The sequence below is a fragment of the Bombina bombina genome, chromosome 12 (assembly GCF_027579735.1).
Source record: "Bombina bombina isolate aBomBom1 chromosome 12, aBomBom1.pri, whole genome shotgun sequence".
NCBI lineage: Eukaryota > Metazoa > Chordata > Amphibia > Anura > Bombinatoridae > Bombina > Bombina bombina.
Genome location: NC_069510.1, coordinates 8,292,607 through 8,312,239, shown reverse-complemented (window position 1 = coordinate 8,312,239; position 19,633 = coordinate 8,292,607). Strand labels below are relative to the sequence as shown.

General features: G+C 39.0%; 1 protein-coding gene across 6 annotated transcripts in view; it reads right to left on the bottom strand.

The window, feature by feature from the left end:
* Window positions 1-19,633, bottom strand: part of DAB2IP (DAB2 interacting protein) — a 921,554-nt gene that overhangs the window by 36,361 nt on the left and 865,560 nt on the right. For 5 of the 6 annotated variants that reach the window (XM_053695573.1, XM_053695574.1, XM_053695576.1 and 2 more), the window contains one exon: window positions 2,840-2,992. The exons of the other annotated variant lie outside the window; for it this stretch is intronic. In XM_053695573.1, coding sequence (XP_053551548.1) covers window positions 2,840-2,992 — 153 coding nt within the window. The remainder of the gene's footprint in view (window positions 1-2,839; window positions 2,993-19,633) is intronic. 6 annotated transcript variants of the gene reach the window in all.

Genomic DNA, 19,633 nt, shown 5'->3' with positions numbered 1-19,633 from the left:
TGTGTATCCATAAATATACCTGCAGGTTTCCATACATGTATAGCTGCATGGTTTTTCATATGTACAAGACAAATTATTTCTCCTCAACATTTTTGTAGTATTGGAAAATGTTATTATTTATGTAATAATTAACTTTAGAAATCTTAAAGGATATAAGACATCAGCATCTTTGTAACACAGATGACTGAGGCTGCAACAATATTCAGGGTATGAAGAGAGACTCTTGTCACTTGCAATCAGTTTTATCTTCTGTTTGTATTTAGTCCTCAGCCACTGAATAACAGAGGAATAATCCCACTTATTGTACATGCTCCAAGCACACAGTATACAGCATTGTCTCTTAAAGCTCAGCATTCCTGGCAACATAGAATGCCAGCCCTGCAGTGCCAGGTAGCCCTAATGGCTTTATGGGACATGTCCCCTTCTTAATGAGCTACTTGTGCAGAGATAAGCCCTAATGCAGGAGTTACCATTAGTAGATAAACATAAGAGAATACACTCCAAGCAAAATGTCACCATTCAAACTTCCCAGTTACTGAGTGTTGCTCAATCTCATGAGTGGAACTGTTGTATTAGCAGAATAGAAACACAATTCCATCAGATATCACATGTAAGTTAAAACCCATAGCACATGACTTAGTGAAATGTCATCTATACATGACGAGAAGGATCCAAACAGAAAGTTTGTGGCACATTAGGTTTATAAAGGTGATACATTTATGGTATTGGCATGTGATGGGGAAGTTGTACTTGCATCCTTCTTGTTTTTTATTAAACAATCTGTCTGTAAAACGTAAGCCTCTTTATTCAGTGCAAAACAGGTATCTGATAGGAAGCAACAATAAACATGATCTACTGTTTCAGAAACTATTGGTATCCTCTGGTAGACCCACCACCATAGCCTCAGCAACCCTACACACCCTCCATGAACCTATATAAGCACTTTCAGTGCCCCCAACTTCCATTGTAAGTGAGAGTTAGTCCACAAGTCATTTTGTCTCATCACTTCCTCTGACTTCCCTCACTACATAATATAATTACAAAACATAAATCTATGTTACTTATTTGCCAACTGCTTATATTCCATCTGCCTCTGAATGTTCCACCATTACCTGCAATATAACATGCCTAAAATGGGTCTCTTACCTTCTACCCCAACTATACCACCTGCCTGATTAAGATCTTTACTAACAATTATATTGCCAGTTCCACTGTGCACAGGATTTTCTTGGTGCCTTAGATCCAATGTGCCCTGTACAGATTGCCAAAATCTGACCATGTCTAGCCAGTGACCCTACCAAATCCTCTGTTTACTGTATATCTGATTAGCTGGTGCCACCTTCCTCCTCTGTAATCCATGCTCAGTACTGCTGCCCATGACTTGTCATTCATTATCAACTGCCCTAGACACATGGTTTGCATTTCCTACAGAATAAACTTGTGCCTTTTCATTATCATATATAAAATATGTCATAATGCTGCCCTCATGCTTAATTACTGTGCCACTTTGTCATTCGCTTCTGCCTATCATACTGCAAGCAATCCTATAGGCTCAGTGTTCAGAGTTGTATGATCTGCTGACACTCTTGAAACAATGTTTATAATAAACATGATATTCAGCCAGGGTAATGTTTTTGCAGCACATTTTTGGCCTTTAACCTTAAAGATGATATTTTAATATAAAATGTAAAATAATGTTGTCATAGGTGATGGCCGCAACTGGAAACAAAGTACTCAACAGACGCAAACCTTTCAATGGAAAAACTTCCAGCCCCAGGAGACAGTGCGGTGCATCAGGTGAGCGGTGGGAACCAATCCACCAAATAGCAATAGAGAAAAAAAGTTTTCCTGAGCACTCAGTAGAAAATGAAAAAATATATATTTATTAATAATAATTTAAAAATGGCATAGACATGCAGGGGTCAAGGAAACGGCAATCCTGACGCGTTTTGTGCCGCTTGTGGTGCTTAGTCATAGGATTCACAGGTAAGTAGCTACCACCTATTTAAGGAGCTGTCTCACCAATCAGAAGCCACATATTAGACCTCATAGGGGAACACCTATCCTACAAATAAGGTGGTATTTACATGATATACTTAAAAACAACAATAATAGATAAAAGTGCAATAAATCCTACTGAAATCCTTGAGAAGATGCTAACCGATTCATGAAAATATGTAAGTAAGTATACATGAGTGACTACAGTTGGCAGTGAATAAATATGATGGCACAGAGAAACTAAAGATAGCTCAACATTAACAGTTTTTACTGTTGAGTTATCTTTAGTTTCTCTGTGCCATCATATTTATTCACTGCCAACTGTAGTCACTCATTATGTATACTTACTTACATATTTTCATGAACCTGTTAGCATCTTCTCAAGGAATTCAGTAGCATTTATTGCCCTTTTATCTATTATTGTTGTTTTTAAGTATATCATGTAAATACCACCTTATTTGTAGGATAGGCGTTCCCCTGTGAGGTCTAATCTGTGGCTTCTGATTGGTGAGACAGCTCCTTAAATAGGTGGTAGCTACTTACCTGTGTATTCTATAACTAAGCGCCACTAGCGGCGCAAAACGCGTCAGGATTGCCTTTTCCTTGACCCCTGCATGTCTATGCCATTTTAAAATTATTATTAATAAAATATATTTTTTAATTTTCTACTCCGAGTGTCAGGAAAACTTTTTTCTCTGTAAAATAATGCTGGTTCCATATGTATATGTACACACTGCTATTATTGTGTCTTGTCATATAGTTTCACACCTATTGCGCCCTAAGGAATTCATTGGTCACAGGGGGGTCTCTCTGTAGGGTATTCCGCCCCGATCAGTTTTACCTTTTCTGCTTGGCTGAGCTCGTCCTTACTCCTGTGTCTGTCCCTGTGCTTGGGCTCTGGCTCAGTGAATTCATCTTCTAACAACTGCATATTCATATTCAAAAGCCAAGCAGCTGTGCGGTCCAATGCATTGGGGTTCACAGGTGAGGGGGCCTAAAACGAAACATACAACCATAACAAAAGAAAATAATGAAATAGAAAAAAAAAAAAAAAACTGATAGCGAAACAAAATAAAAATGGAAGTGATGTTAATTGCATGTGCTACAGATGTATTTTTTAACTGAGCAAAGGACAGAGCAAAGCCTTTTTAAAAATAAGCTGAAAGTGACAAAGTATTGTAGAAAATGAAATGAAAAGAAGAACAGGCTTGAAAACATAATTAGAGTAGTTTGCCCCATACTCCACCTCCATTACTTGATCATGTTTAGTGGTGGCTTCTAGATAAAGTTTATAGCACGCTGTCATTTAATGTGTTTATGACTGAAAGTGACTGGTGGGATAAACTTTAGATTAAGAATCCACCTAAGGAGTAAGGTTACTAAAAAGGATCAGTGGAGAGGATTTCACAGAGGGAAACTGTAGTGACAATATAATCTAATGATGTCCATTAAAGCCATTAGGTGTTTCATTTCCTACATGAGCATTTCATTTTGCTACAAAGTCACAAGTCTTTAGGAATCACTATCCGCTCTGTGGGTACACAATGTCAGTGGAACAAGCTGATACAATGCACCAAAAAGCTGTTTGATAGATAACATGGCTGCAAAACCAACACCAAAAAACCCCCAAGGCAGACGGCAACAACATGACTGCAGAATCCAGACAAACTAGGACAATATGGTACAGCATTACCAAATGAACATGCAGACTATATGCAGAGATGAATGTGTAACAAAAATAAAATCTAAAAACCAAGAAGCTGCAACTGAATCATGAGCTTTTCTTTCCCTAGATGAGGGGGAAATGATCCTCCAACCAAAAAAGGACCTGCAATAAGGATCCATGCAGTACAGAAGGTTTTAATGAAGATATAAATGTGCTTCATGTGTCCATAAGGTGAGATCTTCTTCACTGAGGTGAGGCACGGGCTGGGTTTATATTAGACTTGGGGGATGAATGTGGTTCCATGTATCTTTAGGAACATCCCTAAAACTGGATAGTCCCAAAGGTGGGCGATACATCCTCTTCATTTGTTTACAAAATACAATCAGCTTCTGGCAGAATTTTATTTATCACAGATTATCAGCAAACAGTGTATGTACGGTTACTAATCAAGTAGTCCCTCAGTTGTTCTATCCTTCTCTAATACCCGCACTAATGTAAATACTAATGAAATGAAAGGACAGTAGTCACTGGCATCTAAGAGAGGACATATTCAATTGGATTATTTTAGTAACAGATCCTGTACTGGCAAAAAATGCAAACCCTTCTTGATTTTATGAATGTGGCACAAATTACTAGAAGGAGTTTTACTTTTGAACAAGAGAGCTTTTATAGCTAAGGCACATTACCTTAATATAATCTTATTAATAGTGTATAGAATTATTTCACACTGCTAGAGTTTAAGATCTCTTCAATGTATTTTAATAAAAAAGTGCTCCTAGATTACAATAAACAAAACTTCTGTTTCTGCTTTGTGTGAACGAGCCTCAGACTTTTCCAAGTTCACCCTCTCACACATATTACACATATCATTTGTATGAGATCAGCAGTTAATCACTTCTCTCAGGCTGATGTAGCTATTCAGCATGTGGTAGAAATATTTGGCAACAAGCATGGTTTGGTTCTGACTATTTAAATGTGAGTTTAAATATAAATTACAGGACATATTTGATTGTGAAGTTCATTAATAGCTATTCCTACACTCTGGTAGTTTCTTTTAACACTAATATCTTCTTTGTTTTCAATTCTCATAATGTGTTATGTTTAAAAAATAAATGTTAGGTCTTCTGATATGTAGAGTAAGTATTAGGCCTAAAAGTGCTCCCTTACCAATGGCAGTCTTACTACCTGTACTGACTAGCGCTCCCTTACCAATGGCAGCCTTACTACCTGTACTGATTAGCGCTCCCTTACCAATGGCAGTCTTACTACCTGTACTGACTAGCGCTCCCTTACCAATGGCAGTCTTACTACCTGTACTGACTAGCGCTCCCTTACCAATGGCAGTCTTACTACCTGTACTGACTAGCGCTCCCTTACCAATGGCAGTCTTACTACCTGTACTGACTAGCGCTCCCTTACCAATGGCAGTCTTACTACCTGTACTGACTAGTGCTCCCTTACCAATGGCAGTCTTACTACCTGTACTGACTAGCGCTCCCTTACCAATGGCAGTCTTACTACCTGTACTGACTAGCGCTCCCTTACCAATGGCAGTCTTACTACCTGTACTGACTAGTGCTCCCTTACCAATGGCAGTCTTACTACCTGTACTGACTAGCGCTCCCTTACCAATGGCAGTCTTAATACCTGTACTGACTAGCGCTCCCTTACCAATGGCAGTCTTACTACCTGTACTGACTAGTGCTCCCTTACCAATGGCAGTCTTACTACCTGTACTGACTAGCGCTCCCTTACCAATGGCAGTCTTACTATCTGTACTGACTAGCGCTCCCTTACCAATGGCAGCCTTACTACCTGTACTGACTAGTGCTCCCTTACCAATGGCAGTCTTACTACCTGTACTGATTAGCGCTCCCTTACCAATGGCAGCCTTACTACCTGTACTGACTAGCGCTCCCTTACCAATGGCAGTCTTACTAACTGTACTGACTAGCGCTCCCTTACCAATGGCAGTCTTACTACCTGTACTGACTAGCGCTCCCTTACCAATGGCAGTCTTACTATCTGTACTGACTAGCGCTCCCTTACCAATGGCAGTCTTACTACCTGTACTGACTAGCGCTCCCTTACCAATGGCAGTCTTACTACCTGTACTGACTAGTGCTCCCTTATCAATGGCAGTCTTACTACCTGTACTGACTAGCGCTCCCTTACCAATGGCAGTCTTACTATCTGTACTGACTAGCGCTCCCTTACCAATGGCAGTCTTACTACCTGTACTGACTAGCGCTCCCTTACCAATGGCAGTCTTACTACCTGTACTGACTAGCGCTCCCTTACCATTGGCAGTCTTACTATCTGTACTGACTAGCGCTCCCTTACCAATGGCAGTCTTACTACCTGTACTGACTAGCACTCCCTTACCAATGGCAGTCTTACTACCTGTACTGACTAGCGCTCCCTTACCAATGGCAGTCTTACTACCTGTACTGACTAGCGCTCCCTTACCAATGGCAGTCTTACTACCTGTACTGACTAGCGCTCCCTTACCAATGGCAGTCTTACTACCCGTACTGACTAGCGCTCCCTTACCAATGGCAGTCTTACTACCTGTACTGACTAGCGCTCCCTTACCAATGGCAGTCTTATTACCTGTACTGACTAGCGCTCCCTTACCAATGGCAGTCTTACTACCTGTACTGACTAGCGCTCCCTTACCAATGGCAGTCTTACTATCTGTACTGACTAGCACTCCCTTACCAATGGCAGTCTTACTACCTGTTCTGACTAGCGCTCCCTTACCAATGGCAGTCTTACTACCTGTACTGACTAGCGCTCCCTTACCAATGGCAGTCTTACTACCTCTACTGACTAGCACTTCCTTACCAATTGCAGTCTTACTACCTGTACTGACTAGCGCTCCCTTACCAATGGCAGTCTTACTACCTGTACTGACTAGCACTCCCTTACCAATGGCAGCCTTACTACCTGTACTGATTAGCGCTCCCTTACCAATGGCAGTCTTACTACCTGTACTGACTAGCGCTCCCTTACCAATGGCAGTCTTACTACCTGTACTGAGTAGCGCTCCCTTACCAATGGCAGTCTTACTATCTGTACTGACTAGCACTCCCTTACCAATGGCAGTCTTACTACCTGTACTGACTAGCGCTCCCTTACCAATGGCAGTCTTACTACCTGTACTGACTAGCGCTCCCTTACCAATGGCAGTCTTACTACCTCTACTGACTAGCACTTCCTTACCAATTGCAGTCTTACTACCTGTACTGACTAGCGCTCCCTTACCAATGGCAGTCTTACTACCTGTACTGACTAGCACTCCCTTACCAATGGCAGCCTTACTACCTGTACTGATTAGCGCTCCCTTACCAATGGCAGTCTTAATACCTGTACTGACTAGCGCTCCCTTACCAATGGCAGTCTTACTACCTCTACTGACTAGCACTTCCTTACCAATTGCAGTCTTACTACCTGTACTGACTAGCGCTCCCTTACCAATGGCAGTCTTACTACTTGTACTGACTAGCACTCCCTTACCAATGGCAGTCTTACTACCTGTACTGACTAGCGCTCCCTTACCAATGGCAGTCTTACTACCTCTACTGACTAGCGCTCCCTTACCAATGGCAGTCTTACTACTTGTACTGACTAGCACTCCCTTACCAATGGCAGCCTTACTACCTGTACTGACTAGCGCTCCCTTACCAATGGCAGTCTTACTACCTCTACTGACTAGCGCTCCCTTACCAATGGCAGTCTTACTACCTCTACTGACTAGCACTTCCTTACCAATTGCAGTCTTACTACCTGTGCTGACTAGCGTCAGTTAGCCTCTATATAGATATTGTTATCTCCTATTCAAATAATTATAAAAATGGTTAATTCATTCTAGACAATACAAGTTTATGTCAGCAATAAAATACCTACAAGATACCTCACTGGTTACTTGTTACTAATGATATATGTCTGTTACCCCAGACATGAGCAACCTTGGTCTTTTTGGTTGATAAGCCCCTATGACTTCAACCATGGAGACTACAGAGGGCTGTAAAGGATGAGCAGGGAGTGAGAAAGTGTGGACTGAGGTTGTGAAAATAGTGAAGAAGAAGAAGAAGAGACAAAAATATCCAAGGTGGTGCTGACAGTTTCTATAACCGAAACAGTTTTGATAGTCAGATCTCAAAGATTAAATGGTTTCACCTAACAGAAATAATTAACAAGAATAAAATACAAAAACAATTCTAGCACTACAGAGTTTGGTGGCAATATAAAAATAAATATTTATTATAATAATAATAATAATAATAATGCAAATGAAAAATAGACTTTTGCCATATGTCCTTAAATGGAAAGCAGATCTCTCCAGGAGCTTTGGATTTCTCTAATACCCGGACATAGAGGAATGATGTTGTATATTAGGTATTTCCTTTTAAATAATCAACCTTATTTACAGATCACAGCACAGCATAGGGACAGATTATTCAGGGAGATTGGAGAACATTGATTTTTAATTTGAAAGAGTGGATATTTGCTATCAGTGTAATGTGATTATAGATTTGACATTTTGGATAACATACAAGGGGTGTCAGTTTACATTAGCCACTGATGACATATGTGTTTGCTACGTGAAACATGTCAGCTTTAGCCTTACAGCGCAGCAATAAAGGTGCACGTGATTCTACCCACAGCATCTTTTCCTTCAAGAGCACTGTGATGTGGAATTCATGTCATGATGGAATAGCTTGATAAGACAACAGACCAATATAAAAGTATGTTTAGCCTACTGGAAATGAGTGAAAGATAAGACTTGCACATTCCCCTAAATCAGGCACACAACCGAGCTGTATAGGACTAACACATATATTAAACGTGTATTGTAGGTGCCACGCCTATATAAATATGAAGTGACTAACACATATATTAAACGTGTATTGTAGGTGCCACGCCTATATAAATATGAAGTGACTAACACATATATTAAACGTGTATTGTAGGTGCCACGCCTATATAAATATGAAGTGACTAACACATATATTAAACGTGTATTGTAGGTGCCACGCCTATATAAATATGAAGTGACTAACACATATATTAAACGTGTATTGTAGGTGCCACGCCTATATAAATATGAAGTGACTAACACATATATTAAACGTGTATTGTAGGTGCCACGCCTATATAAATATGAAGTGACTAACACATATATTAAACGTGTATTGTAGGTGACACGCCTATATAAATATGAAGTGACTAACACATATATTAAACGTGTATTGTAGGTGACACGCCTATATAAATATGAAGTGACTAACACATATATTAAACGTGTATTGTAGGTGCCACGCCTATATAAATATGAAGTGACTAACACATATATTAAACGTGTATTGTAGGTGCCACGCCTATATAAATATGAAGTGACTAACACATATATTAAACGTGTATTGTAGGTGCCACGCCTATATAAATATGAAGTGACTAACACATATATTAAACGTGTATTGTAGGTGCCACGCCTATATAAATATGAAGTGACTAACACATATATTAAACGTGTATTGTAGGTGCCACGCCTATATAAATATGAAGTGACTAACACATATATTAAACGTGTATTGTAGGTGCCACGCCTATATAAATATGAAGTGACTAACACATATATTAAACGTGTATTGTAGGTGCCACGCCTATATAAATATGAAGTGACTAACACATATATTAAACGTGTATTGTAGGTGCCACGCCTATATAAATATGAAGTGACTAACACATATATTAAACGTGTATTGTAGGTGCCACGCCTATATAAATATGAAGTGACTAACACATATATTAAACGTGTATTGTAGGTGCCACGCCTATATAAATATGAAGTGACTAACACATATATTAAACGTGTATTGTAGGTGCCACGCCTATATAAATATGAAGTGACTAACACATATATTAAACGTGTATTGTAGGTGCCACGCCTATATAAATATGAAGTGACTAACACATATATTAAACGTGTATTGTAGGTGCCACGCCTATATAAATATGAAGTGACTAACACATATATTAAACGTGTATTGTAGGTGCCACGCCTATATAAATATGAAGTGACTAACACATATATTAAACGTGTATTGTAGGTGCCACGCCTATATAAATATGAAGTGACTAACACATATATTAAACGTGTATTGTAGGTGCCACGCCTATATAAATATGAAGTGACTAACACATATATTAAACGTGTATTGTAGGTGCCACGCCTATATAAATATGAAGTGACTAACACATATATTAAACGTGTATTGTAGGTGCCACGCCTATATAAATATGAAGTGACTAACACATATATTAAACGTATATTGTAGGTGCCACGCCTATATAAATATGAAATGACTAACACATATATTAAACGTGTATTGTAGCTGACACGCCTATATAAATATGAAGTGACTAACACATATATTAAACGTGTATTGTAGGTGACACGCCTATATAAATATGAAGTGACTAACACATATATTAAACGTGTATTGTAGGTGACACGCCTATATAAATATGAAGGAGATATCAACCATTTTAATTACACAGACATTCAGTTACATTTCAGATTCCCTGGATATTCATCTGTTTCTTGATCTATAGCACTACCAGGCAGCTAACCTGAGCTGTACAGACAATTTAGTGGTTTGACAAACTAATAATTACCATTAAGCACCACTGTACACATTTTGAAAGTGCTAATGGTTTGAATCACAGATGAATTAAATCAGAGCTGATGGGGGAACACATGTGAGTGTGAAGGGTTGTTCATTATAATTACACCAGGGATTGGCCCTAGACCACACACCTGATATAATTCCCTGAGAGGAGACATTAATGGGTGAATGGGAGTAGTACTTTGTGATAGAGGTAAAAGAGGCAGTTTTAATCCCTCTGCACCATAATGACATAATAGGGTAGTGAACAAGGAGTCATTTTCCCCATCCTCTGTAGAACATTATAGAATGGGTTTGCAGGCTCTAAATAGTGCAGGCAACATATTGTATTTACTAAACAAGAAAAAAAAGGGAAAAAGGCACTCCAATGGTGCAGATGGTTACAAGATAAACTGTGAATATTCCAAAAACCCCTCCACAGAAAGGTACTCACAAAAAGGTGCACTATAATGCAGTGCGAGTCAAGCAGGCTGGATAGATCAGAGCCCACCAGCTGGCTCACTCCAGGTAAAACGGCACACTTGATCTGCTGTATAGACAAGAGAAAAGGGAGGGGGGAGGAGGCTCCAATGGTGAAGAAAATCACAACAATATTTAGATTACTCCCAATACCCTCCAATGAATTATACTCCCAAAAGTAGTGCACTATAAAACAGTGCAAGTCAGGCAAGCTGGATGGATTAGAGCCCACCAGCTGGCTCACTCAGGCAAACAGGTGCAAGGCCAATGTAGAAATGGTCAAAAAATGATTCTAAATTTCCCAAAAAGACTCACAGCTCCTTAAAAGCAGCACACCCCTGTGTCTAGGGGGTAATTTATTAAAACACAAGTAAAAAATATACAAAATCTGCAACGCGTTTCAGAGTTCTTCTGGCACCCTTTCCTCAGGCAGTGAATACAAAAAATGAAAATCACACAATATATAAAGCATTAAACAGCTGAAAGCAATTGGAGAATATCCAATCCCTGGGTTGGAAACTACACACATGACTATAATTGATAATTAGCAGCTACTGTGTGCAGGTTTGACTTAATCAAACCCCACCTCTATCCAAGTTGCTAATGCTTATACAAAGTTGATACATATAAATATAAACCACAATTAACCAAACACTCAAAAATTGTATAAATATCACCCCTATATTACATAAATAAATAAAAATGGCTGTGATGTCATGACCTCATATTAGAATATCAATGTCCCAGGGGGGACTTCGGGGCGGCGGCCATGCTTGGACGCAATATTTTGAGCTGCTCCAGATATCCTACTAATTCCAACTAAATTCTCAGTTTAGGAACTCCGTCTGAACCGCAATTGATAGTATTTTGAACTGCGGAGGATTCCCTTTCAAGAGATACTCGTATTTTCAGGATTGCTGCCTGCTCTCAGAATCCGGAGCATAACTCTGAGGTTTAGGCCTCAATACAACCCCCCAATGATTTTCCTCTGTGGATTTCACTGTCGAGCAGTGCCTACAGTGTGCTGATTAATTCCCACATACCTACATAAAGTCTACCATAGTGGCTTAACATGGAGAATACTACTTGCATCTTAACAGAACTTAGTCGCTTGCTTGCTGGCTATCAAACCATATGGGAGGAGAGGCTACAGATGGCGTCTAACCCATTTAGCACTTCCATCTTTCAGAGACCTCCCCAACAGGAGCCCGTGTGCACGGAGGGGGAGAGTGATGGAGTGTCTTATCTCCAGTGCATATCACCAGATACATGCCTTACCCGGAGAGTCTGCAAACTTCCCGCACTGGATCTCAAAGTCAGAGATAGCGGAGACACACATGAGATCTGTGTAGAGCTCGGGGAGAAAGCTTTGGAGGAGACCCATAGCTGCCTTACCACTAGAGAACAGTCGGCCCCTGCAGCGAGTCCAGAGAACAAAGTGTCATCACATATGGGGATCGCGGCTGCATCCCCCACCAAACCAAAGATTAATATTTTCATACAGAGATATGAGGCCACGCAGACTTTGCGAGATTCTGTTGCTGGTTTTTTGGTCTGTCTGCATCCGCTTTCCTCCCTCGTGCACATAGAAACGCTAAGAATATACCGGGACTCAGCTGTACCTACATCTCCCCAACTGCCTGGACTTGAGCTGGACGCAACCGACTCGGCATCTGCAGTTGCCTTCTTCTCATCCACATCGCTCCCACTCGACCAGATACTGGGTTGCCTGAATAATGTCCCACACGGGAGATCTGTTCAGAATGACTGTATTGGAGTGGGCTAGTGGACTCATGTACTCTCTTGACCTGGATTGGTTGTTTTAGCTCCCATTAAGGATAGCCATTTGCCTACAAGAGTAAGAGTACTAATTGACTTACTTCATTAGCTATACATTAGAACATGTCATAGATGATGGACACGAATGTATTACTATAAATCATTTAACAGTTGTGTTGTTATATTGTTACCGTTCTATGTTTGTGTACCTCACCAGCCTGCCCATTTTATGTGGTTGTGTGGCTTTTTCCTTTTGAGAATACTTAAGAAGCAACTGCTTATTGCTATTTGTCTCAAATTATATTAATGACAGCCTACAGCTAGATGACCTAGAGATGCCTGGACTTAATTCAACTATCTAGGGTTAATACTTATGTATCTCTGTAGTGACATGCATTACTTCCCCTCTTAAGTGGGATATAAAGCTAGCCATTTGCTATTAGCCATAAACAAAGATTTCATGTGCTGCAGCATCTTACTTGCTAAAAACTATATATGCCTGATTTCCCTATTTTTATAGAGTCTTATCCAAGATGATATCCCTTTCTGGAAAACAGAATGTCATAATAGTGATATGATATAGCATTTCTGAACTGCATTGTTTTTCTATTCGCCTTATTTTATGTAGCAATAATAGGAAGTCCATCTTCTCTCATCATATGTTAGGTAACATCAGCTCACTCCCTGAGTGTATCTGTCCATATTTATCTCACCGCCAACTACAGACAAATATTTGTGCTAATGCTGTATGTCCAAAAGATGACATTACTTTTTGGTTTTCACATAGTACTTGACATAACCACCTCATGAGTGATTTAACATCAAACTAGCTTGCCCCAGTAGCTAGATGCCATAATTCACGGGTCCAAGAGTGGCTCATTCTTATTTTAGGGGGCTCATACCATTATAGAAATGGAGGTTTCACTTATATTGGCCTTAACTTTGTTTGATACATAAGCAGGTAAATAACCATGCTAGTACACAGCTGTGATCTATGCCTTATTTTGTCTTAATATATGTGAAGATTACTTGATGTTTAGTCCTTTGCCAAGGATAATTAGATACAAGCTGTTATCTATGTGTATCTTCCCAGGACATTGATGATTGACTAGAAACTACTACTGTTATATCCTGCGTTGTCCTGTAACTGTGGTGTTACCAACTATGTATTGTAATCCCTAGATTTGTATTCACTTTGTTTGTCTACTAATTAAGTGCAAGGTCATGTTATCTTTGATGTTACTGCTAAATACCCCAATAAAAAAGTTAAAAGAAAATAAAAAAGAATATCAATGTCCCATTCATTTCATTAGTATTTACATTAGTACGGGTATTAGAGAAGGATATAATTTGCCTTAACAACTGAGTCTTTTTGGGGAATTTAGAATAATTTTTTGACCATTTCTACATTGGCCTTGCACCTGTTTGCCGGAGTGAGCCAGCTGGTGGGTTCTGATGCATCCAGCTTGCCTTACTTGCACTGTATTATAGTGCACTACTTTTGTGAGTATAATTCATTGGAGGGTATTGGGAGTAATCTAAATATTGTTGTGATTTTCTGCACCATTGGAGCCTCCTCGCCCCTCCCTTTTCTCTTGTCTATACAGCAGATCAAGTGTGCCGTTTTACCTGGAGTGAGCCAGCTGGTGGGCTCTGATCTAGCCAGCCTGCTTGACTTGCACTGCATTATAGTGCACCATTTTGTGAGTGCCTTTCTGTTGATGGGTTTTTGGAATATTCACAGTTTATCTTATAACCATCTGCACCATTGGAGCGCCTTTTTCCCTTTTTTCTTGTTTAGTATTTCCACCTGTTACAAGAAGTGCTGATCCTGGTGTTTATCTACCAACGATGGAAGCCTCTGGAGGGCTCCTTTGTCCTTTGGGACCATCTTTGATGAACATATTGCGGCCCATTTATCAAATGTCTGTCGGACCTGATCTGGCAGTGCAGATCAGGTCCGACAGACATCGCTGAATGCGGAGAGCAATACGGTCTCCGTATTCAGCATTGCACCAATAGCTCTTGTAAGCTGCTGTCGCAACGCCGCCCCTGCAGACTCGCGGCCAATCGGCCACCAGCAGGGGGGTGTCAATCAACCCGATCGTACTCGATCGGGTTGAATTGTGGTGATTCCTGTCCATCTGCTCAGACAGTTATGGAGCAGCGGTCTTTGTGACCACTGCTTCATAAGTGCTGTTTCTGGTGAGCCTGCAGGCTCGCTAGAAACACGGGGTGTCAAGCTCCATTCGGAGCTTGATAGATAGGCCCCATTGTATTTACATGACACCTAGCTATGTGTGCCACTGTCTGCCTGCCAGGGCTTCCCTACATGATACTGCCATATCCTTTACTGGCACTAGACCCGCTAGGGTTTCCTCCTTCTGCAGCTTCATTAAGCAGACTGTACAGCTTTTAATAACAAATATATGATTTTTAGCTCATTTATGCACCGTGTAACGTTATTTTCCTCTCACTTTTGTGTGTCTGTGATAGCACAACTGAATAGCTGGTCACATTCCCTTCAGCATCTTATATATACTGGCATAATAACTATTCTACACATGTGCGCTCAAAGAAAGGAGCGGAATTGATTTTTATATAAGTATTTGAAGCATTATTAATGCTGCTACAAATTCATTACAGATAAAAAGGGAACATTTTCCCGGGCATTATCTTACACAGTGGGTACATGACATTGACTGACACTGGCTAAAATTGTGAATATATTAGCTTCAAACATAACCATAGATGAGGTCACTAACTGAGCATTTAGGCATCATTGTACATTCCTTTGTTTTATACTTACCTTAAAGGGACAGTACACTGTAAACTAGTTTTTATATTCATGTATTTGCAATGACTTGTTATGTCAGCTGCAGAGTATACAATGGAGGAAAAATTGCATTTTCTGGTTTATTTGTGTATATGAAGTAGATGGTTTTGTGTTTTTAAACCACAGCCTATTTACAATGGGTTGAGCTTCAGGTAATATCAGATCTCATTATGTTATCGCTTTGTGTACACACACTTACATCCTTATCTTATATTTGTCTGGAAAACAAAAGCTCAATACGTAGAGAAAACAATGGAAAATTATCATTTTATTACTTAACTATCCTGCACCCCACTGGGAGTGTCATTTCTTCTGTTGGCTGTGTTTACTTAGGCTATTCAGTAGCTGACAGTTTAGTATCAAAACGTTCAGTATAGGTTTGGATCCCACAAGCTAAATCAGCTATTTCAAAGGCCAAAATAGGGGTAAAGGAGCTACTTGTAAACAATTTAACACACTCCAGCAGGTAAAATGGATCATTGGGAACAATTTAAATGGGAGATATTTTTGGGGTGAACTGTCCCTTTAAGCTATGAGTTAGTTGAAAGTCTATCCAATTATGATCTGGAAGAGACATTGATATTAGTGGCAAAACCATAACATCCGTTAGTTTTAGTTTTTAGTTACTGCTGATTTGAAGGGTTGTAGGCACAATGAATATTACATGCACTGTGCCTTATACTTTATATGGATTATACACATGAAAAATCATTTACAATTTGTTTTCCCATTTTCTGATTTGAGACAGATTTGTTTTTGTGCTTGTGAGTGTTGCTGCTGTTCAAAATCCAAAAGCAAACAGCCCATAATGGGCCAGATTACGAGTGGAGTGCAAAATTGCGCTTTCACAAGCTCAATATTTGTGCTCCACTCGTATTTGAAATGGAGTGCAATGCAAGCACAACCTCGCGTTTGCATTGCATGGAAGATTGCGCTTCCATAGGCTCCAATGGGAGCCTCGTTCTCATGCCGAGAACCTAGCACAGTGAAGGGGGTAAGATGCGCAGCGCTGGGCAGCAAAGTTTAAATATAAATGTAAAGTAATATATACATATATCTGTATGTGTTTATATGTGTATAATATATGTAAGCATATATATTTACAGTTTTAACACAGTCCCCATAGACCGCAATCTAAAGGCACTTTTCAGTGTGGTTTTTTTCACCCCACATCCGCTCCCTTTAACCTCTTAAAACTGCTTTGTGCAGTTAGTTTTTTTTAAAAAAATAAAGATGCTACCATTTTTTTATTTAAAAAAAAAAAAAGAAGGAACCTCAAATTTCATTTTGAGAGCAATTGAGGACATTTTTTTAAACCAGATGTCTGACCTCTTGTACATTTACGGAGCGCAAATTGCTACCATAAACTCGTGATATCATTAACAAGCTATTCATAATGGCTGTTTATTTAACAAGACCGTTTACGGGCGCACATTAAATTAGCGCTCCACTTGTATTACAGCCCCAAAGATTTTTTATTTAGCACACAGTACAAAAAGTTTTTATATAAAATAATAATCTTGTAATACAATTATTATAACCAGAATCTAGAGTGTGTTCATTTACTAACCATAATGTGCATCACTGTGTATGTAAGTTTTGTTTGCATATAATATGATATTTAGAACCATAGACAGCAGTTTGTGTTAATTTACTAACCATATTGTGCATCACTGTGTATGTAAGTTTTGTTTGCATATAATATGATATTCAGCACCATGGACAGCAGTTTGTGTTAATTTACTAACCATAATGTGCATCACTGTGTATGTAAGTTTTGTTTGCATATAATATGATATTCAGCACCATGGACAGCAGTTTGTGTTAATTTACTAACCATATTGGGCATCACTGTGTATGTAAGTTTTGTTTGCATATAATATGATATTCAGCACCATGGACAGCAGTTTGTGTTAATTTACTAACCATATTGTGCATCACTGTGTATGTAAGTTTTGTTTGCATATAATATGATATTCAGCACCATGGACAGCAGTTTGTGTTAATTTACTAACCATAATGTGCATCACTGTGTATGTAAGTTTTGTTTGCATATAATATGATATTCAGCACCATGGACAGCAGTTTGTGTTAATTTACTAACCATATTGTGCATCACTGTGTATGTAAGTTTTGTTTGCATATAATATGATATTCAGCACCATGGACAGCAGTTTGTGTTAATTTACTAACCATATTGTGCATCACTGTGTATGTAAGTTTTGTTTGCATTTAACCCCTTAATGACCACAATGTACCCTGTATGTCACTGGTCATTAAGGGTTTTTTCAGGACATAATAGTACAAGTCTAGCAAGAAGACGCTATTAATACCCTCCCTCCAGCAGGCTTTGTGGAATAGAGCAGTCTCAACGCTGGTGGCAAGACCGTGCTATAAAACAATCAAGTCCCAAAAAAAGGCCAGTGACATACAGGGTACGTCGCTGGTCCTTAAGGGGTTAATATGATATTCAGCACCAGGGACAGCAGTTTGTGTTAATTTACTAACCATATTGTGCATCACTGTGTATGTAAGTTTTGTTTGCATATAATATGATATTCAGCACCATGGACAGCAGTTGCTGATGAAACGTTTACATATTTGCTGATCAATGCTAATTGTCTCCATTATAACTGGTAACATCTCACTGCAGTTTACATAGGACAGATTTTTTTTTATTTATCTATTATTATTTTTTTATTTTTTTTAGGGGGGGGTGGTTAGTACTTACTTAAAGAGATACTAAACCAATTTGTTTTCATGATTCAGATTTTTAAACAACTTTCTAATTTATTCCTATTATCAATACTTCTTTGTCCTCTTGCTATCTTATTTAAAAAGCATGCATGTAAAGCTTAGGAGCCGGCCCATTTTAGGTTCAGCACCCTGGATAGCGCTTGCTTATTGGTGGCTACATTTAGGTTTAGTATCCTTTTAATATCAGTAGCAGTTTAGTATTATTCCTTCTATTGATATCAATGGGAACAGATAACAATAATTTGCACCATTTTCACTGCACAGATTTTTGTTTGACAAGTGCCGCACTTTGGATAAAATGATGTTTCACAGAGACAAATATTGCGGTGATCGATTGTGTGCTAAAATGTTAGAAAAAATGTTTCACCCAGAATAAAAAGACATATTAAACCTTTCAGATTAATGTACACTTTAAAAATGGGAAAGAAAAATGATAAAAAGTAAAAAAAGAAAATCTCAAAATGACCACTAAACCTATACTCCTAACCTGTGTCTGTCTGCAAGAGACAATCACAGTAAAAAGGCGCAAGTGCCAAACAAAATCTCTATACAGTTTTCATGTTGACATTTAAAAAAACGGCCCTTTTCCTTCCAAATCTACAAAGTCGCTTAGTGTTACAGATAAAGTGCAATTGATTCCGGTTACTACCTAACAAGTTTTTCACAAGCTGGTAAAACGGAATGCAGGCGTTTTGTAAACTGTGTTAAACAGGAGACAATAAGGGATTTTGTTAAGTGATTACAATAGCGCCAGTAAAAAATAAACTTCTGTTATTCTAATACAAATCTACAGATACCAACATACTTTATAAGTAACCTTAGAACATAAATAAATTCTCTAAAAAGACTTGTATTAACTTTGATATTGGCACCTATTGCCCATTCCATGCGCCATTCTGAACAACTAATCAATGCTTGCTGTGCTCTTGCTTGCCTGTCAATCATCTGTCAAGCGCCTGTCATCAGCCTGTTCACTCAAATATTGACAAATCTGGAAGAATTCACTAAATATTATACTATCAAGGGGAATTTGTGAACCAAAACCCAATGGTTCATTGCCATTCTTATGTGACAGCTGCGCTATAGTATGCAACTGAATTCTAAAAAGCAGAAGGAAATATGGAAGCAAAGTTATAAACACACAAAACACATTTAGCATTTAATCTGATTAAAGGAACACTAACTACAATGATATAAGAAGTGCTTTAAACAAATTACAGACATGTCTACTGAATGGGTAAGCTAAATGATTATGTATGTACGACTCTGGGTGTTCAGAGCTAGCTCACACCACAAGCGGCACTGATGGTCAGTACAGCTAATCAGGTGCCATACTGCCTGCTCCATAGGTTACACATAGTGAGCAGCAGCTGCCCTATATACATTCTATGATCAGTGTAGCAGATGCACATCCTGTGCACTTGGTAATGTGCAAACTAAGGG